General features: G+C 34.8%; 1 protein-coding gene across 1 annotated transcript in view; it reads right to left on the reverse strand.

Moving 5' to 3' along the window:
- The window catches only part of Gtf2e2 (general transcription factor IIE subunit 2), a 74,314-nt gene that overhangs the window by 30,294 nt on the left and 22,000 nt on the right, over nt 1-22,020 (reverse strand). The window contains exons 3-4 of the mRNA XM_005340373.4: nt 21,650-21,741; nt 2,518-2,625 (exon numbers count right to left, since the gene is read on the reverse strand). Coding sequence (XP_005340430.1) covers nt 2,518-2,625; nt 21,650-21,741 — 200 coding nt within the window. The remainder of the gene's footprint in view (nt 1-2,517; nt 2,626-21,649; nt 21,742-22,020) is intronic.

Consider the following 22,020-nt stretch of genomic DNA (forward strand, 5'->3'; position numbering starts at 1 on the left):
ACTGAACCCATATTCTTGTGGAAGACAAAATAAAAATAAAACACCTATTCTTAATAGACAAAGTGAACTGGGTATTACCCATCCCACCTCCAAAGTATATATATGCAACATGAGAAACATTACTCTGGGATGAACAAAGCAATAGTCAGTCCTCCTCACCTGGTTATCACTGGCATTAGCAGCTGTGGAAGGAACTAAAAAGAACCAGACTGGTACATATAAGAATTTTACCTATAATGCCAGCTTGAGAATGCAACTGAGTAAGAATGCAGGAATTACTGAATATAATTATGCTCCTACTCAGTTGTTTTATACAGCTAATAGCAGAAGGAAAGCTCTCCAAGAAAGAGCAACTTTACTTATTTTCTTCTGCAGCTGTCAGTCTGATCCTGAAAGGAGAAAGAGAAGAAATGCAGAAAGGAGAGAGAATAAAATAACAATATAATAAAAATAATCTTTTATGTTGGCACGTCCATGAAATTTCCGTATTAGATAAACCAGCAATTTTAAATGCGGGTTACCATTATTCTCCACCACTAATATCTACTACCATTATGCAACATTCATGCAAGCTGATTTAGACCAAAAACTTTGAGGCTAAAAATCTTGACAGTTTTTCTTCTGGTAATAGCCTAGTAGCTTCTAAAAGACCAAGTACTTCAATGATTAACTGGTTCATTGAATATTATGAAAATGAGGGGGCTGGAGTTGTGGCTCAGAGGTAAAATGCTCACCTAGTATGCATGAGGTACTGGGCTGGATCCTCAGCACTACATAAAAATAAAATAAAGACATTGTATCCACCTATAACTAAAAAATAAATATCTTTAAAAAATATTATGAAAATGAAGAGCTGTAAAATAAATTTAACTGAATTATATTTTAGGAATTTTACATTTGGTCTTTTAGAATCTTACTGGTCCTGGAAAGTAGTCTCCTTTGTTGTCCTTTAATATATAAGCCCAAAAGAAGCAACTATCTGAATGTTTAAAATGTTACTCATATCCCCCACCACCATAAAAATAAATAATACAAAGTGCTATTCATTTCCAAATTACCACTATCAACAGTACTAGAGTTACCCACAAGGATGTATGTTCATACACAATGTTCATACATAATCGTCTTTCTAAGTAACTTTCTAGAGGTAATAATTTAAATATCAAGCCATAATAGTAATAGTAGTAGTACAAAGCATCTTGCTATCCTATGGTACCTAATGCTTTAAATTTCCCAAAACAAAAATATAATTTACAAGCACACAAATTATAAATTTAGCAATTCAAAATAAACCAGTTATTCTGTAAAAATGAAAGTGGAATTGGTATACTGACTTCTTCAAAACTTTTGCTAGTCTTCAAAATTTTTAAGGGCTGAGGCTATAGTTCAGTGGTAGAGCACCTTCCTAGCACATGTGAGGCACTGGGTTTGATCCTTAGCACAACACAAAAATAAATAAATTAATGAAACAAAGGACTTGTGTCTATCTACAACTAAAAATTTAAAGAAAAAAAATTTTTTAAACATCACACACAGTGGGGCACACCTACAACACCAGTGACTTGGGAGGCTGAGGCAGGAAGATTGCAAGTTCAAGATCAGTCTCAGCAATTTAGCAAGACTCTGTCCCAAAATAAAAAATAAAAAAGAATGGGAATGTAACTCAGTGGTAAAGCATCCCTGGGTTCAATCCCTAGTACCAAAAAAAAAAAAAAGAAAGAAAAAATTTAAACAAATAGTTACAAAAAATTACAAGAAAATCAACAAGTCAAACAATTTAGAAACATGTATGTTTAACCAGAGGTGGTGGAATGCACCAGTAGTCCCAACTACTCAAGAGGCTAAAGTGGCAGATCACTTGAGCCCAGGAGTTCAAGTCTAACCTTAGCAACATGGCAAGATCCTGTTCCCCAAAAAGAAAGATATATATATGATGTCTGGTGAATAAAACAAAGACTCTTTTAAGAGAAACAAAACAAACACTTATTTTAAGAGAAAACTAAAAAGCATTATCAGATGGTCATGGCTCAGTGGTAGAGCTCTTTCCTAGCATATGAAAGGCCCTGGGTTCAATTCCTAGCAATGCCAAAAACAAACCAAATAGCACTTACAGCAACCATCACTTGGTAATCTACTACTTTTGTAGTGTGTGTAGGGAGTGGTTTTACAAGGAATTGAACTCAGTGGTGCTAAACCACTGAGCCACATTCCCACCCCTTTTTATTTTGAGACAAATTCTCACTAAGTTGTTTAGGGCCTCGCTAAATTGCTGAGGCTGGTGTGAACTTGTGATCCCCTTGCCTCAGTTTCCCAAGACATTGGGACCAACTAATTTTTTTCATAATATTTTTAAGACTATTCTTGAGGCTGGGGTTATGGCTCAGGGGTACAGCACTCGCCTAGCATGTGTAAGGCACTGGGTTCAATTCTCAGCACCAATAAAAATAAATAAAGTCATTGTATCCATCTACAACTAAAAAGAAAAATATTTTTTTTTTAAAAAAAGACTATTCTTACCTCAGTCATTAGCCATTGTTTCTGCTTGAGTCCAATATCTAAATGCTGTGTTTCATCCAAAATTTCTTCTAAAGTTAGAGGATGTGTATCTCCTCGCTGATGCCGTGTCTATTGAAGGAAGAAGTTATCATTAGAAGAGTTTTTAAATCCTAGATGCATTAAGTCAAAGTGATGCATTAAGTCAAAGTTATGCATAAATAAATCTTTTCAGGAATATAGAACATATATTATTTGAGAGAGCACAATGATATGATAGTGATTAGAGCATTAAGTAAGCTAGCACAGTGTCCCACACCTGTAATCCCAGCAACTCAGAGGCTGAGGTAAGAGGATTTAAAGTTTGAGACCCTGCCTCAAAATAAAATAAAAAGGGCTCAGTGGTAGAACACCCTTGGATTCAATCTGCAATATCAGAAAATTTAAAAAAAAAAAGTGTGGACAAACCAGAATCAAACCCATGGCATTATGAAGTCAAAGGATAAACCAAAAACACTTGTAATTCATATCACAAAGAATTAATCTTCCTAATATTTCAACAGTTCCAAAACATAACCTCAAAATATAAACAGAAAAAGAAATGCGAATTACTTTTTTTGGTACTAGATATTGAACCCAGGGGTGCTTCACCACTAGGCTAAACACCAAACCCCCCCTTTTTTTTCTTTTAAATCGTGGAACTGAAGTGACTGAAGGTCAGTGCATGTTGGTTACCAAAGGAAAATATCAGAAATAACAAGTGGCCATCAATAAAGGACAAACTAAATAAACTACAGCACATCCACAGTATCCTTCTATATTCAAAAAGGCAGAAGTGCTCTATATGCTAATCAGAAAAGATGTTCAGGACACATTAAATCTAACAACACTTGTAAATACCAAATGTTGAAGAATGCAGGGAAGAACAGAAAGTCTCATTCACCCTGGTAGGAATACAAACTGCAACAGTCACTTTGAGACAATTAAGCAATCTGGGGTGCAGGGAAAGTACTGGGGATTGAACTCAACAGCATTCTACCTTTGAGTTACATCCCCAGCCCTTTTTTCTGTTTTTGAATATTTTAAATTTTATCTTGAGGCAAGGTCCCCGGTGGGCTTCAAACTCGTGATCCTCCTGCCTCAGCTTCCAGAGTAGCTGGGATTATAGTCATGCACCAACTTGCCTGGCTCAGTTTGACACAATCAGAAATATACTCTTACCATTCCATCAAGCTAGCAATCAAGTTCATTGGTATTTACCCAAATGAGTTGAAAATTTATATACACACAAAAACCTGCAAAAAAATATTTATGGCAGCTTTATACCATACTGCCAAAACTTGGAAGCAACCAAGATACCCTTCAGAAGGTGAAAGGATAAATTGTGGTTCATCTAGACAATAGAATATCATTCAGTGATAAAAAATAAATGAGCTATCAAGTCAAGAAAAGACATGAAAACAAGAAAAAAAAGACATGGAAGCTTCAATTCATATTAGAAAATGAAAAAAAGGCAATCTAAAAAATGTTTTCTACTCTACAGTTTCAACTATATGGCTTCTAGAAAAGGCTAAACTATGGAGAAAATAAAAACGTCTGGTGGTTGCCAAAGGTTAGAGAGAGGGAGAAACACAGAGAATTTTTAGTGTACTGAAATCACCCTATGATACCATAATGGTGGAACTAACACTATACATTTGTCAAAGCCAGAGAATGTACAACACTAGCAGTGAGTTCTAATGTAAATTATGAACTATGAGCAATGTGTCAATGTAGGATCACTGATTATAACAAATACACTATTCTAATGTGGGATATTGATAAAAAGTAGGAGGACTGTATAAAATCAGTTTTACACTGCGGTTGAAGCCAGAATTAGACAGCAGTCAGTGTAAATAGTTATAAATCGAGTCGGGTCAAGGAGGCCAATTTTGAGTGAGTCTGGGAAGTTGGAGACTGTCCCCTGAGGGATCTTATCAAGAACCTGCCCCTGCTCCAACCTGTTGCCAAGGTAACCATCCCAGAAATTCCCCTCCCTACAGGGAGCTATAAGTCCTTGTCTACTCCATCCTGCCCTTCCCCCTTCAGCCCACCTATTTCCCACCTTTTGGCCATCCCACTGAACATTCCTGGGCCTAGTCACATATGCAGGAAGGAGAAAGATAAGAGGGGAAAGGCAGGAGAACAAAGGAAGCATAGGACATATAAAAAGGGCAGAACACCTTGCTTCTTGGGATACCATGATACCAGCTATAGCCCCTTCTCCCTCGCGGGAGAAGTCTATGTTACCCCTTTTTAAATAAATCCTGCTTCATATGCTTGCCTTGGCATGCTTCTCTAATGTTCAAATTTCAACATGTGGAGAAGTAGGACTCGTCACAGTTAACTGGCGATATCACTGTGATCAAAATATCTGACAAGACCTAATTAGAAGAAAAAAAGTTTTGGGGGGGCTCATAGTCTCATAAGTTCAGTCCATGTTCAGCTGACTCCATTGTTCTAGGCCTGAGATAAGGCAGAAGAACATCATGGCAGAAGGGAATGGGAAGGAAAGCTGTTCAGCTCATAGCAGCCAGGAAGTAAAGAAAGAGAGCTGGGGACAAGAATTCCCAAAAAATCCCCAAGTGCACAATCACCCCACCCTAATGATCTAATTCTTCTAGCTACATCCCACCACTCAGTAATCATTAGTCCATCAAGAGTTAAATCCACTGATTAGGTCACAGCTCTCATAATCTGATCATTTCACCTCTGAACATTCCTAAACTAACATGAGCTTTTGGGGGATACCTCATATCCAAATCAGAGAGGGGGAATATACAAGAATTCTATACTTTCTGCCATATTTTGCTGTAAATCTACACCTGTCTAAAAACTAAAGTCTATTTTTTTTAAAGTGAACGTAAAATAAAAAGTACAAGTTAAAAAAATGTAGTATGAAACTTTTTATATAGGAAAAGGCAAAAATAGTAATATATAAGGCTTGGTATAGTGGCACTTGCCTAAAATCCCAGTGACTCAGGAGGCTAAGGCAGGAGGATAACAAGTTCAAGGCAATCCCTCAGCAACCTTGGCAAGATCTTTCAGCAACTTAGCAAGATCCTGTCTCAAAATTAAAAATAAAAAGGACTGGTGATATGGCTCAGTGGTGAAGTGCCCCTGGGTTCAATACAAACAAGAGTACAAACAACAGCAACAAAGAACATAGAGGGGCTGCAGGTACAGCTCTGCAGCAGAGCTCATGCCTAGTATACATAAAGCCCTGAGTCAATACCCAGCACAGAAAACAAAACAAAACAAAACAAAAAAACCCATATTTTTCTTTGTTCCTACATAAAGAACCACGGGAAAAGTCACAAGAAACTGATAAAAAGGGATTACTTGGGGGCTGGGGATATAGCTCAGTTGGTAGAATGCTTGCCTCACATGCCTGGGTTCAATCCCCAGCACCACGAAAAATAAATAAATGGATAAATAAGAGAGATTACTTATAAGAAACAGGACAAAAGAGAAAGGAAATAGGTTTATCAGTGAAAATGAGACCTCTTCCTTTATATCTTTCATACTATTTTTCTTATTCTATTAAGAGATATACTTCTAGCTAGGTGTGGTGGCTCACACCTATAATCCCAGCAGCTCCGGAAGCTGAGGCAGGAGGATCAAGGTTCGAAGACAGCCTCAGTAACTCAGTAAGACCCTGTCTCAAAATTTAAAAAATAAAATATAAAAGGGTTGAGGATGTGACTCAGTGGTTAAGCAACATTGAGTTCAATCACTAACACAAAAAGAGGAGGGATTAGGGGGAGACAGAAATTTCTTATTCAAAATAAAAATAACTCTCCAAAAGAAAAATTCTTTCATGCTCTAACTTTCATCTCCTTGGGCAAATTACATAAACTCTCCAGTCTCTAAAACTATAATAATCATTTCTTAAAACCAAATGTTTGGAAAGCAGAAAAAGACATAAAGCCTAACACATCACACATAAAAACCATTTACTGAGCATTTGCTATTAATTCATTCACTTATTTAGTGGTAACTATTATGTCCTCGGAACACAGCAATGAGATATACTATGAAATGTGAACTACTACTCTGCCTTTCACAAGCTCTCAATAGAGAAGTTAAATATATATCAATGAATGTTAATGGGCAGAACTTTGATGACCAGAATAACAAGGGAAAGGGAGCAGCTACACAAGTCAGTATATAACTCAGTCAATCTGGATGATTCTACAGAAACTTTGCTAAATTTTTAATCTAAAACTCCCATTAAAAAATTATGCTTTGGGGCTGGGGATGTGGCTCAAGCGGTAGCGCGCTCGCCTGGCATGCGTGCGGCCCGGGTTCGATTCTCAGCACCACATACCAACAAAGATGTTGTGTCCGCCGAGAACTAAAAAATAAATATTAAAAATTCTCTCTCTCTCCTCTCTCTCTCTCCTCTCTCACTCTCTCTTTTAAAAAAAAAAAATTATGCTTTGACTGCAAATTGGTGCAACCAATCTGGAGTACGCAGATTCCTTGGAAAACTGGGAATGGAACCACCATTTGACCCCGCTATCCCACTCCTCACTTTATACCCAAAAAACTTAAATACAATGTACTACTGGGACACAGCCACCTCAAGGTTTATAGCAGCACAATTCACAATAGCTAAATTGTGGGTCCAATCTAGATACCCTTCAATAGATGAATGGGTAAAGAAAATGTGGTATATATACACACACCATGGAATATTACTCAGCATTAAAAAAGAATAAAACCTGGGCATTTGCAAGTAAATGGATGGAGTTGGAGAATATAATGCTAAGTGAAGTAAGCCAATCCCAAAAAATCAAATGCCAAATGTTTTCTCATACATGCTGATTCATAATGGCAATGTGGGTGTAGCATAGAAGGAATAGATGAACTTTGGATAAGGCAAAGGGGAGGGACAGGGCATGGGGGTAGGAAAGACAGTAGAATGAGAGGGACATCATTACTCTAAGTACATGTATAAAACCATAAATGGTGTGTCTCTACTTTATGTTCAACAGAGATATGAAAAATTGTGCTCTATTTGTGTAATATGAATTGAATTGCATTCTGCTGTCATATACAACAAATTAGAATAAATTTTTTTTCATTTATGCTTTATGAGCTAAGGTTGTAGCTCAGCAGAACGCTCACTTAGCACATTCGAGGCCCTGAGTTCAATCCTCAGCACCACATAAAAATAAATAAATAAAATAAAGGTGATGTGTCCCAACTACAACTAAAAAATATTTTTTTAAAATTATGCTTTACTAATGTTACAGTCTGACAACCATATCTCTCTGGGCTCATGTCAGGTGATTTACATTTCACAGGGTGACCTGCATGGAGAAATCCTGATGGAAGACTAGGAATCCTACACGAAACAGGGACTAGCAGACAAGGTTCACTCATCCCTTCATTTTCAATATTCTACAACATACTGTAGTTTATCTACTACCAGATGAATTGTGGTAAATTTTATTTTAAAAAGAAAGACCTTTAAAATGGTACATCACTTTCATAAAGCTTTAAGGAATGACTACTTAGAGTTAAATTAAAAATTTCCTTTTGCAAAAAGGCAAAAGTTTCAAATCTGCTAGATATTCTGTGAGTACAAAAACTTTCTATAGTTTGCAATTAGTTTTAAAATAATTATAAGCAACAATCTGTTCCTTCAAAGAAACACTACCATTTTAACAAAACATGAAAGTAACAAAGGAACTGATTTTTGAAAGAAATTAATGCAGTGAACAGAGTTCTTTGAAAAAGAATGTTTTTGAAATAATCCCATCATTATATGATTTCTAAGTTTAAAGAGTTTAAAAAGAAAAATTCTTATATCTACATATATTTAAAATTTTAGAAATCATTTTCTAACCTTTATTTTTTTTAAGTTTTCCAAATAAACCTCACCTTGAGTTCTCAGTTTGTCAAAAAAATAAATTATATAACTCCTTTTACACGAATTGAAATATAAAGATGAAAATTCACTTAACCAAACTGACTAGCAGGTAAGATGGGATTTTAAAAATTAGAGTATATGCACAAGGCCCTGGGTTCAATCCCCAGTACCACAAAAAAAAAGGGGGGGGGTCCTAACTTGGTAATAGTGCTTATTAGTAGACAATAATTCCTCCTTTCCCTTAAGACTACATCTAAAGCCCCTGTGTGGCAAAAGGGATTTATTTTGCTAGTGACTAAATTAAGGATCTTCATATGGAGACATTGTTGTGAATGGGGGGGGGGGTTGAATTTAATCAAAAGTGTCCTTATGAGGAAAAGAGGAAGGCAGGAAAATCAAGAGTACATAAAAGAGCTACTACAAGAAAACTAAGATGCTTTATGAATCCTAAAGATTAGTGCTCTGTCTGATGTGCTTGTGGTACAGATTTGCTCCTATTTTGTAGGTTCTCTATTCACCTCACTGATTGTTTCTTTTGCTGAGAAGCAGCTTTTTGGTTTGAATCCATCCTATTTATTGATTCTTGGTTTTAATTCTTTAAAGAAAAAAAAACTTTTTTTTGGTTGTAGTTATACCCAATACCTTTATTTTTACTTATTTTTATGTGATGCTAAGGATTGAACCCAGGGCCTCACACATGCCAGGCAAGCACCCTACTGCTGAGCCACAATCCCAGCCCTATTGGTTTTAATTCTTATGCTATAGAAGTCTTATTAAGGAAGTTGGGGCCTAATCCAACATGATGAAAATTTGGGCCTACTTTTTTTTCATTAGGCACAAGGTCTCTGGTTTAATTCCCAGGTCCTTGATCCATTTTTGAGTTGAATTTTGTGCATGGTGAGAGACAGAGGTTTAATTTCATTTTATTACATGTGGATTTCGAGTTTTCCCAGCACCATTTGTTGAAGAGGCTATCTTTTCTCCAATGTACATTTTTGGCACCTTTGTCTAATATAAGATAACTGTAGTGATGTGAGTTAGTCTTTGCGTCCTCTATTCTGTACCATTGGTCTACAGGTCTATTTTGGTGCCAATACCATGCTGTTTTTGTTACTATTGCTCTGTAGTATAGTTTAAGTGTTAGAGTCTGTAAACAAGTCAGGATGGCGCCTGGCAAAATGCCAGAGGGAGTGGTTTGTGAAGTAACACCAGCGAGCCATTAAGTGTGGAGATTCCTTATTGGTTGACTGCTGTATCTAGTTTATGTTAATTAAGATAAGCTGTGTGGAATGTATAAATAACCTCTGTTGTCCTACAATAAACGGCTCCTACTCCTGCTGTATCAATGTACACAAGTTGCTCGTCACCCCCCCCCCCACCCCGGCTATTTTGCTGCAGCCGGACTGCGGCATTTAAGGTCTAAAAGAGTAATGCCATCAGCTTCACTCTTCTTGCTAAGAAATGCTTTGGCTAACATCAAAAAAACAAATAACCCAATCAATACATGGGCCAAGGAATTGAACACACTTCTCAGAAGAGAATATACAATCAATCAACAAACATATGAAAAAAATGTTCAACATCTCTAGTAATTAGAGAAATGCAAATCAAAACTACTCTAAGATTTCATCTCACTTCAGTCAGAATGGCAGCTATTAAGAATACAAACAACAATAATTGTTGGTGAGGATGTGGGGGAAAAGGCACACTCATACATTGTTGGTGGGACTGCAAACTGGTGCAGCCAATAAGGAAAGCAGTATGGAGAATCCTTGGAAAACTGGGAATGGAACCACCATTTGACCCAGCTATCCCACTCCTCAGTTTAAACCCAAAGGACTTAAATACAGCATACTACAACTATATCATTGTTTATAGCAGCACAATTCACAATTGCTAAACTGTGGATCAAACCCAGATGATCTTCAATAGATGAATGCATAGGGAAACTTTGATATATATACATAATAGAACATTATTCAACATTAAAAGAGAATAAAATCATGGCATTTGCAGGTGGAGGTGAAGAATACCATGCTAAGTGAAGTAAGCTAATCCCAAAAAACTAAAGGCTGAGTGTTTTCTTTGACATGGGGATGCTGACTCATAATGGTGATGGTGGGGGAGCATGGGAGGAATGGAGGAACTTTAGATAGCACCAAGGGGAGAGAGAGGAAGGGAGGGGAAAGGGGTACGAATGAAGATGGAATGAGTTAGACATCATTACCCTTACATGTATAAAGACAGGAATGGTGTGAAAATACTTTGTGTACAACCAATGACTTGAAAAATTGTGCTCTATATGTGTAATATGAAATGAATTGCATTCTGTCATCATGTATAACAAATGAGAATAAATAAATAATTTAATAAAGAAAAAATTAAGCGGCCTTTCAAGTAAGAAAGAAAATAAAATACACTTTCTCCAAACTAAAAAAGAGGAAAGGGCCAAGAACTGGGAAATGCATATGCATTCTAAATAAATGAAAGGAGACAAATGCTTCCCTCAGCCTCCAAAGGGTTAAATGAAGATTGCATAAAGAATAAACTAAAAAAAATTAATGTTTTTATTAGTGTATTATAGTTATAGATAATAGTGCAGTTTATTTTGACATCATACTAAGTTAAAAAATAAAATTTTTAATAGAGGTGGCCAATCAAAAAATGGTTGGGATCAGTGCAGGAAACTGGAAGTACACACCCTAAAAGAGAAGAATGAAGGACAGTCAAAATCTTTCAAAATAATTTTTCTATATTGATCGATATTACTAAATCTGATATATTTTCCTTTGTTCCTTCAGATTAAAAGTTTTTTCCCCATTATCAAATATCACCATCAAATATAAATTATCAAAAGGCCAACTTATCCTGGAAAGACAAACAATAAGAATGAATACATTTCAAAATCCCAGAGTCCCAAGAAAAAAAGCAGCAGCAAAAACATAAAAACTAAAAAAGCACTGTCCCCACATTACTGTTGTTGTTAAATTTAAAATAAATGGGATTTTTTAAATCAAAACAACCTCAAAGACAGAATAATCAATATATAAAAGCCTAACCATTTTTACCAAGCTATGTAAGTAGAAGAGCCAAAAACACAGCTATTATACTGTCAAGGGAAAAGCTATTAAAACAAAATGAATGAGAACAATAACAGCACAAGAGAAACTCACACTTAGGTTCTTATTTCTTTGCTTTTAGACCAGGAATTAAAATGAAAAACAAAAGAGCACTTATGGGAGCATATATGGGGAGCTAAAGACATACTTAATTTACAATGAAGAGGTATCACACATCTTTGTTAAATTTCTTCCTAGTTACTGAATGACTACAGATGTACTACGTTTTACATTTTATTTCATTTTCTAATTTTTCCCTAAAAATTTAAGAAAACTTATTGCTGCAGATTCTTAATCAGTTTTACATCTTCCTTTCCAATTTTTATGTTACTTCTTTTTTCATATCTACTGCACTGAGTAGGACGCTGGGTACAGTTCAGAATAGAAGTTGTTGCAAAACATGAATATTTAGTAATAAAAGTAAAATAAATTGTGAAGTTTTCATATGTTTTGCAACTTTCCTAGTTTTTATTTTTCACTTATTATTTATTAGCATTTGCATTTTATAAACATGTCTGACAGTCTAGTATGATGATTTCTAAAGATGAGATTTAAAAAGAGAAGATTCCAAACCTAGGCTCATAAAAAATTCTAGTAAAGTTAGTAATAAAGAACTATAATCAGGGGTGGAGTTGTGGCTCAGCGGTAGAGCACTCGTCTAACACTTGCGAGGCCCTGGGTTTGATCCTCAGCACTATATAAATATAAATAAAATATTGTGTCCAATTACAACTAAAAAAAAAGAAAGAAATATTTTTAAAAAAAGAACTATAATATTTTGAGCCATTTTACCCCTCAATGTGATAAGAGATATAAAACAATAACCTACTACTACAATAAAACAACTGATGAGTTTTACATGTGCTGTAATCCAACGTTGTCTTATTCCACCATGCACCATCTATGCAAACAACATAAAACAGTTCCAGACAAACTGAAAAGACACATAAATATAAATCACACTCACTGGACAAGTCAAGGTAAGTGCCAGAATCTCAATTAAACAAAGTAAAACTTTGTTGTTGTTTTGTTTTGTTTTGCTTTTAAGGGCTGCAGATATAACTCAGTGGTAAAGGACATGCCTTGCAATGAATGAGGCCTTGGTTGTGATCCCCAGCATCTCAAAAAAAAAAGTCATATCCAGTGAAAAGGATCAGAAAGAATGTTATTAGTATCAGAACTAATTGCCCAGAAAAAGGGTGAAAGGGATAGGAATCACACAGATGTTGGGACATAAAATGATAGTGAATAAAACACCAAGTATAATATGAGAAATGGAAAAGGTTCTACTCTCAAACAGTGTAAGTCAACATACTGATGGCCTGGCATATGCTGAAGAAGAGATTTGTTTAATAAACTGAGAAATAACAGTTTGTCTATTCAAGTTGACAAATCAACAGATTCACCAATGTGTGTCAGGTAGTAATTTAAAAAAATATTTAAGTGATAGTGAATTCCAAGAACAACTTTTCACGTGGCAAAGAACTAATACCAACAAGCAAAGTCATATTAAATGTGGTGTCTTCATTTCAGGAAACAAATAGTCTGTCTTGGTGAAACAGTGAGATGCCACTTTAGTAGTTTCCTCAAGGCAAAGATTCACTCCTCTCATGAGGGGAAAATAAGAACATCCTGATGTTGTGACAAGACATTGTTTTCTTTTTATTTTTTAATAATTTTTAAGTTGTCAATGGGCAACTTATTTATATGTAGTGCTGAGAATCGAACCCAGTGCCTCACACATGCTAAGCAAGAACTCTACCACTGAGCCACAACCCCAGCAAGACATTGCTTTCTTCATAGAGGTATAACATTAAAAACCCTTAGAGGGCTGGGGCTGTAGCTCAGTGGTAGAGCATTTGCTTAGCATGTGTGAGGCACTGGGTTCAATCCTCAGCACCACGTAAAAATAAATAAATAAAATAATGATTTTTGTTTGTTTTTTTTAAAAACCCTTGGAAACAAAATGGAAAATGTCCTGAATGATGCTACAAAAATGATCTGCTTTATTAAACAAAAGACCAGCACACATGAGTAATTTCCCACCACATATAGAAATCCAGTGGCTTAGCAGAGGACTTCTTGATAGGGAATTTAGGCTGAAAGGTGAAATACAGAATTACATTCAAGGAAATAGTAGGCCATCTTTGTTGAGTGAAGAATGACTGCAGAAGTTAGCACTCTTGGCAGATTTTTTTAAAAATGGGCTGGGGTTGTGGTAAAGCACTTGCCTAGTACATGTAAGGCACTGGGGTCAATCCTTAGTACCACATAAAAATAAGTAAAATAAAAGTATTGTGTTACTCTAAAACACACACACACACATACACACACACACATATGTATATATATTATATGAAGTAATTAAATAAGTTTAGCAAAAAATGCTTTGACTTCAAGTAACAAGACTATTTTCCAATTTCAAAGAAAAACTGAATCTTTGGGGGAAAGCACGTGACAAAATCTTGTAATGTTGCTTTGGCGTGAAAATAAGGAAGATATGAACAAGTCTCAAACATTACTAACAACCATCTGAAGAACTAAAAAACAAAATTAAACAATATTTTCCCAATTTTTTGACACAAATCTAATGTGTGGATTTAAAAAAACCTTTTTTCTGCTCATCTGAGAAAAAGTTGAACTAATTGATAAGGTAGAAAAAAATATCAAGTAGAGGGGGAAAAAAATTTACCTATACTACAGACTTGTAGTAGAATTGTTATCCTTTCTAGGGAGGAGGAGTCACCAAAAAATAATTTTATATGCATGTATATATATATATATATATATATATACACTAACTTAATAAATTGAGCAAAATACAAAGAAAAATAACATTTTATACTCAAAAAAGATTATTATGAACTTGTATCCATAATTTACTGATTAATATGTATGAGTGTGAAGTATAACAATTGTTTGCAAGGGTTCTCTGAAACTGAAAATTGTTTCAATGGCTCCTCCATAGTAAGAAGATTGAAAAAGCCTGCTCTATTGGATTAAGGAATTTTACCTCTATTATTATTTGTATTAGCTACAAGTTTGTTTTTTTAAATCTTTTTCTAATTTTGTTTTTTAGTTGTAGATGAACACAATATCTTTATTCTTTTTTTTTTAAAGGTGGCGCTGAGGATGGAAGCCAGTACCTCACACACACGAGGCAAGTATTCTAGCACTCAGCTACAACCCCAGCCCATTTTTCAATCTGTTCTTTTTTTTTTTTTAAGTTTTTTTTTGTGTGTGTGTGTGTGTGGTGTGTGTGTGTGTGTGTGTGTGTGTGAGAGAGAGAGAGAGAGAGAGAGAGAGAGAGAGAGAGAGAAAGAGAGAGAGAGAATTTTAATATTTGTTTATTTTTTAGTTTTCAGCAGACACAACATCTTTGTTTTTATGTGGTGCTAAGGATTGAACCCAGGCCGCACGCATGCCAGGCGGGCGCGCTACCGCTTGAGCCACATCCCCAGCCCGCAATCTGTTCTTTTTTATCTATTCTTTTCAGTTACAAATGACAGCAGAATGTATTTTGACATATAATACACACAGGGATATAACTTTCCAACTTACATTGATTTTCAAGTATGAGCCACCTCTACATGTCTAGAGTAAGGTCTATTTCATCACAATGTATTTATGATCAGATTCAATTTGTTCATACCTTGAGGGTTTTTATACCTATGAAAGATATTGACATATAATTTAAAACTGTAAATAAATCCAGGTTCTTAAAGAGCTCTACTATTCACCAAAACTTGTGTCTATGAGCTAGTCAATTTCTACACTTTCAAAATTCTAAATTAACTGCTGGAATAAAATCAAAAGCTAGGCTAGTGGTCCTCAAGCTTTAGCTTGCATCATTCACTCAAAGAGCTTGTTAGAGACTACTGCTAAGCTGCACTCCCACTCTCACAGTTTCACATTCAGTGGGTATAGGAAAGGTCCTAAAAATGTGCATATCTAACAACTTACCAACTGATGCTCATATTGCCAGGTGGAGAATGACATTCTGAAAAATACTGATAGACTAAATCCAATTAATCAAATTTTTGACATGGTCTTTTTAATAACTGAGATACTACCACATAAAGGGATAATGGTGAAATGAAGAGAAATATCATTCTATCAAAACAGAGTAGACTCTGATTTATCATCTGAGAACTAAAGTATCTCAAGAGGTATCCATCTTAAGGGAATTTTTAAGATAAGTGCTTTTAGGACTTACTCTTTTAAGCAATAAAATTCATTTTATATAAACTATTTCTATAAAAATCCTTCTAAAATGGACCACAAACTTCTTCTATGTTCCTAAACAGGCGCCAATGAACATAATTTAATCTTCTTGATGTCAGTTAACAATTATAATCTAAGTTACTAGGCTGTAGAGCTCTGGAGATGTGTTGGGTAATTTGTCCCTGTCCCAAATGTTCTCAAGTATTACGATTATGATTCTGAACTTCTTGTATCTGCCTTTACTTTTCTTTCTTTTCCTTTATTTTTCTTTCTCTTCCTGTTTATCACTTTCTCCAAAGCTGTCACTTCTTGCTATAAATCTCACTATGTCTGTCTCAGTTCCCTGATGACTCCCCTTATATGTCTTCCATATAATGCTCATTAAGCAATTAAATGGTTCTTCCATAAGTTAAATATACAAACTATGAGGAGGAGCATTTTTATTGTTATTTCTTTCCTAAGTTCTTGGTTTCATCAGGTCTTCAAAAACAGTAAAGGGTAGTTGAAGATTTTGCAAGAATCAGTTTACAAATTAACTACAATCTGTACCATTCCCTTTCAAAACAGTCTCTTCATTCTTTGCCAAAAAAAAAAAAAAAGGTACAGCTCACCTGTACTCAGAATTTATGATAAAGATATGTCAAATTCCAGGGACCCAAACAAAAGGACAGGTCAAAAGAAACTTAATGATAATTAAGATGGCAAAAACTACCCCTATCTAGGGCTTCATTTTTTTTTTTTTTTTTTTTAGTTGTAGACAGACACAATACCTCTATTTATTTGTTTTTTTGTGATGCTGAGAATATAGTGCCTCACACATGCAAGGCAAATGCTTTACCAACTGAGCTACAACCCCAGCCCTATCTAGGGATTCTTGTCTTTTCCAGCCTCATATTTTTTTCTAAGAGTTAAAATTAGCACACTTTGGCCTCAGCTGGGACATTCTAAATAATTTGTAGACAATTGATAGTTTCCCTTAGTTTCTTCTCTTCTATCCCCACACCAAATTCACTTGGTATTTTCCAAGAACACAATGCCCTTAGAGCAGCTTGATAAAAGCAAAGCAAAGAGAGGACTAGTAAGAAATGCAATGATAAAATAGACGTTTTTCAAGAATTTAAATGTTATTATGAACAATTCTAAAAACATAATTCTTAAGTACATATTTGCTTTAAAAAGCATATTTAAAGAGCTAAAGCAATATCAATTGAGAGTGATTCCTTTAAATTTAACAAATATATATAACAAATTAGAATAAATAAATAAATATATGCTATATAAAACCCACAGATGAAACTATACACATTCTAAGCTGTTAGATCGAATGTACACTGTCCTTTTTTGTAGTTGTTGTACTAGGGAATGAACCCAGGATTGTTCTACCACTAAGACATATCCCTAGTACTTTCATTTTTTTTATTTTGACAAGATCTCACTAAGTTGTCCAGGCTAGCTGAGGCAACTTGAGATTCTTCTGCCTCAGCCTCCCAAGTTGTTGGGATTACAGTTTGCTCCATCATATCATGCCCATCTATAAAATTTTTATTCTAATTAGTAAATTCTCATTACTTCTTTTAAATAGTTTAATATCTACCTCTTATTAACAAAATACAAATTATACACTAGCTGTAAGTCTGTTTTTAGTAATAGTTATATTTCTCTTTCATTAATTATCCCAAATAAAAATATATGGAGTTATTTCTGAATCATTTCCTTTCATTTATATATAAGAGCTGGGCATCAGAGACCAGAAGATGTTAGCTAGGCACAGTGGCACACACCTGTGATCCCAGTGGTTTGGGAGTCTGAGGCAGGAGGATTTTAAGTTCAAAGCCAGCTTCAGCAATTTAGCAAGGACCTAAGCAACTCAAAGATAGCCTGTCTCTTAATAAAACATAAAAAAGGGCAGTGGTTAAGTGACCCTGGGTTCAATCCTTCATACCAAAAAAAAAAAAAAAAAAAGAGGGAGAGAGACCAGAAGATGCAAACACACTAAAAAGGAATAACACCTTTCATTGTGTCCCTTGATTCATTAATATCCATAAATTACTTTAATAACATCTTTTAATATGCATTCCATAATTTACTTCTCAATGATTTTGTACCACCCAAAATATGTATTAACTGTTTAAATGAACTTAAATATATAAGACACTTTATATCATACAAAGCAAGGTAGATATGGATGGTTGGTTTCACAATGGAAATTAGCTTTGTTAACCAAGAGATACTTTTCCTAAAATTAATAAGCTAAACTTTCATTCAGACAAAATCTATTTAAACACATAATAAAAGTTTATCCAAAATTTGCACTAGCAAAGATATACTGAAATTAATGTTTTCATTTTCTCAATTACTTTTTGGTATATCAAGTTAAACAAAGTATCTACAAGGGAAAAGATGAAAGCCACATATGATAAGTCTTAATAAAGCCTGATCTTGGTTTTTATATTGCTGCAATAATGGGAATTGAACCCAGAACTTTGAACATACTAGGAAAGAGCTTTACCACTGAACTATACCCCCAGACCCTGCCTTTCTGATATACTTCCTACACGATAAGAATTATTAGAGACCTGGTAATGATGGCTTCCACTGTTTGCCTATCTTGAAACTGAAGAACTTAACAGAACTGTCCGTCCACTGATGGACGTTTCATGATAAATCACTAAGTGATTTTTGGCAAATAACTTGGAACATTATCTATCACAAAACTTCCATTAGAATTAACTTATTTATATAAACATTTATTTTTCAGCACTTAACCGTACAAAATCTAAAAACAAGAACAGATCTGGGCCAAATTCTATTCAATTCTATAAATAATATAAAACTCCAGATACAAGAACTGATGGAGAAAGAGAAAATACATTCATTCATTTCATTAAAGAATGGATTTGCGGGCTGGGGATGTGGCTCAAGCGGTAGCACGCTGGCCTGGCATGCGTTCGGCCCGGGTTCGATCCTCAGCACCACATACAAACAAAGATGTTGTGTCCACCGAGAACTGAAAAATAAATATTAAAAAAAAAAAAGAATGGATTTGCTATATACAAAGTGAAATTTAATAAAAATTTTAATGTTATTATAAACAGCTGTGTACACAAAGATATTTTTAATACTAAGAAACTTGTGATAAGAAAATATTTTAAAGTTCAATTTATTTTTTTTAAAGAAAGAGAGAGAGAGAGAGAGAGAATTCTTTTTTTTAATATTTATTTTCTAGTTTTCGGCAGACACAACATCTTTCTTTGTAAGTGGTGCTGAGGATCAAACCCGGGCCGTACTCGTGCCAGGCGAGCGCGCTATCGCTTGAGCCACATCCCCAGCAAAAGTTCAATTTATTTACACATCATTTATTGAGAGATGATCAATAAATGATTTTAACCATAATAATAAACAACATTAGGATAAAACTCAAGAACAAAGTGACATACAAGTTTCAAGAAAAAAAATAATTAAAATTTTGAACCTTTTAGGAAGATTATTTTTATATTTTTAAATTAATAATGGCATATTAAATTAGATAAATTTAAAAGAGTAACATATCTCACTGAGCCAGGTGCCATGGCAAACACCTATAATCCCAGTAGTTTGGAAGGATAAGGCAGGAGGATCGTGAATTCAAAGCTAACTAGCCTCAGCAATTTAATGACGTCCTAAGCAACTCAGTGAGACCCTGTCTCTATATAAAACACAAAACAGGGCTGGAGATGTGGTTCAGTGGTCAAATGCCCCTTAGTTCAGTCCACAGTACCAAAAATATATATATATATATATATATATATATATATAAACACATACACACACACCCCTCATTGAAATATTACAACATGCCAGAAATTCCATTTCTTTTTTTTTTGGTACCAGGGAATGAATCCAGGGGCTCTCAATCCCTGAGCTGTGTCCCCAGCCCTTTTTTGAATTTGATAGGGTCTCGCTAAGTTGCTGAAGCTGGCTTTGAACTTGAGATGCTCCTGCCTCAGACTCTAGAGCCACTGGGATTACAGGCATGCACCACCACCACCGCCACCGGCAGAAATTCCATATTTCTGGTTGTTATTTAAAATTTTTGTTAAATAATATCACTATTTAGACTTCTGTTAAATTACTATAGTTATTAATCTATGTATGTAGAAAGGCATAAACAACTTTTCAAAACTGTTTTAGGGAACAGAAGGAAAAACTTGAGAATAATTGTTCTCAAAACTTATAAGTAAGGCAGCCAGATAAATGAAGACTGTTAACAAGGTAGCAAAAACATGACAATTTAACAATCTCTCTCTGAAGACTGACCGCCTCAAGGAAATGCATTTTTTTTCTAAATATTCCCAATTAGTTCTGAGAAATTATAAACTAACATATTTCTGCTTTCTGTCAAATACAAACCTCAGAATTCAGATGTAGCCAGACACCATGTTTCTAAAATTATAAAAGATAAGTCTTACCATGGTTAAAAACTGATTTATATTTTATGCAATAGATGGATGATATTAAAATAATAACAATACAGCACTTTCTCTGACTTTTTCAAGAGATGCAACTAGTAATTGAATGGGAGTAAGAGTTCAGCACAAGGAGACAAATTGGAAATCACCAATCTTCACTCAAGTGGAATTTCACTTTAATAAATGAAATTAAGATTCAAAGTCTTAAGTCAAAACCTATCTTCAAAGTTAAAGTTCAAAAACTAAATCTGGGCTGGGGATGTGGCTCAAGCAGTAGCGCACTTGCCTGGCATGTACGGGGCGCTGGGTTCGATCCTTAGCACCACATAAAAATAAAATAAAGATATTGTATTCACCAAACACTAAAAAAAAATAAATAAAAACAAAAAAACTACTAAATCTTCAAAACATTAAATTCTAATTCTTTGAGAGTCAATATTTTTCTAAGACCCTCAGTTATTCTCTAATTTGCTCCCCCAAGAGTCTATCACCGCCATATCTGAACTATGTAGTTTTTACTTCTCGTGTCAATGGCACATTATCTTGAAAAAACATTCACATCTTCCCACTGGCTTTGCCAGCAGTTATTGACCAATTAAGAAAGGGCTGAGGGCGCTGGGGTTGTGGCAGCAGTACAGCGCTCCTAGCACGTGCGAGACGCTGGGTTCAATCCTCAGCACCACATAAAAATTTAAAAAATAAAGGTATTGTGTCCAACTACAACTAAAAAAATATTAAAAAGAAAAAAAAAGAAGTGATGTGTGGGGCTGGGCCTGGGGCTCAGTGGTAGACGGTCTGCCTGGCATGCATAAAGCCCTGGGTTCTAGTCCTAGCACCACGAATATATAAATAAAGATATACAACACAACAGTTGTCTTCTGCTTTGTGTAGGTACCTATAAATAAATAAGCAAACAAACAAACGAAAAAAAAGAAGTGATATGCGCTGGGGTTGTGGCTCAGAAGTAGAGTGCTTGCCTAGCATGCATGAGGCACTGGGTTCGATTCTCGGCACCACATTAAAATAAAATAAAAAAAGGTTACTGTGTTCACCTACAACTATTTATAAACAAATTTAAAACAAATATTTTTAAAAAAAGTAGTAGTAGTAGTAGTAGTAGTGGTGGTGGTGGTATATCTACTGCCTGGGCATACTCCTTTTATGTGAAATGGTGGGCTTAAATTATGTACTTGATATATGTAAATTAAATATATTTATGTGAATTGCTGCACTGTCAATTTAACATAGTGTAAAAGGCTGGAAACATTAAATATTTTTTACAGTCTTACTGAGGCACACAAAAATAAATTCCACACACTGAAAGTGTAGAATTTAAAAAGTTATAACATGCATACAAATTTAACTTCTGAAAATCCCAATCTCCCATCCTCTTCTTTGGCCAAAAAGTTGAAATAGAATTTTTGTTATCCAAGCAAAGTACTTACTTTCATGTAATTCACAATCTTGGCAAGAACACCAAACTTATATCCAGAGCTTCCTGAGAGAGCTTTCAAGTTAAATGATCCATTGCTATGATCTGGAAATAAAATTCAAAAACAATCATAATATTTTCATATTATATGTTATTATAACTTTTAAGCAGCCAAGATGATTTTCAATATGGTAAAATATTTATTTTTTCTTCTAATAAATTCTATGCTATAAAAATGTGATGAAAAATTTCTTTGCATATATATTAAACTATCAATTTTCTCACTAAGTATAGAAACAAAGTATAAATAACTTAAAAGAATTAAAACACTGCATGGGGGATGGTAGTTGGGGTGAGGTAGTGGTATTAGGGATTAAACCCAGG

Source organism: Ictidomys tridecemlineatus, chromosome 14, assembly GCF_052094955.1.
Source record: "Ictidomys tridecemlineatus isolate mIctTri1 chromosome 14, mIctTri1.hap1, whole genome shotgun sequence".
NCBI lineage: Eukaryota > Metazoa > Chordata > Mammalia > Rodentia > Sciuridae > Ictidomys > Ictidomys tridecemlineatus.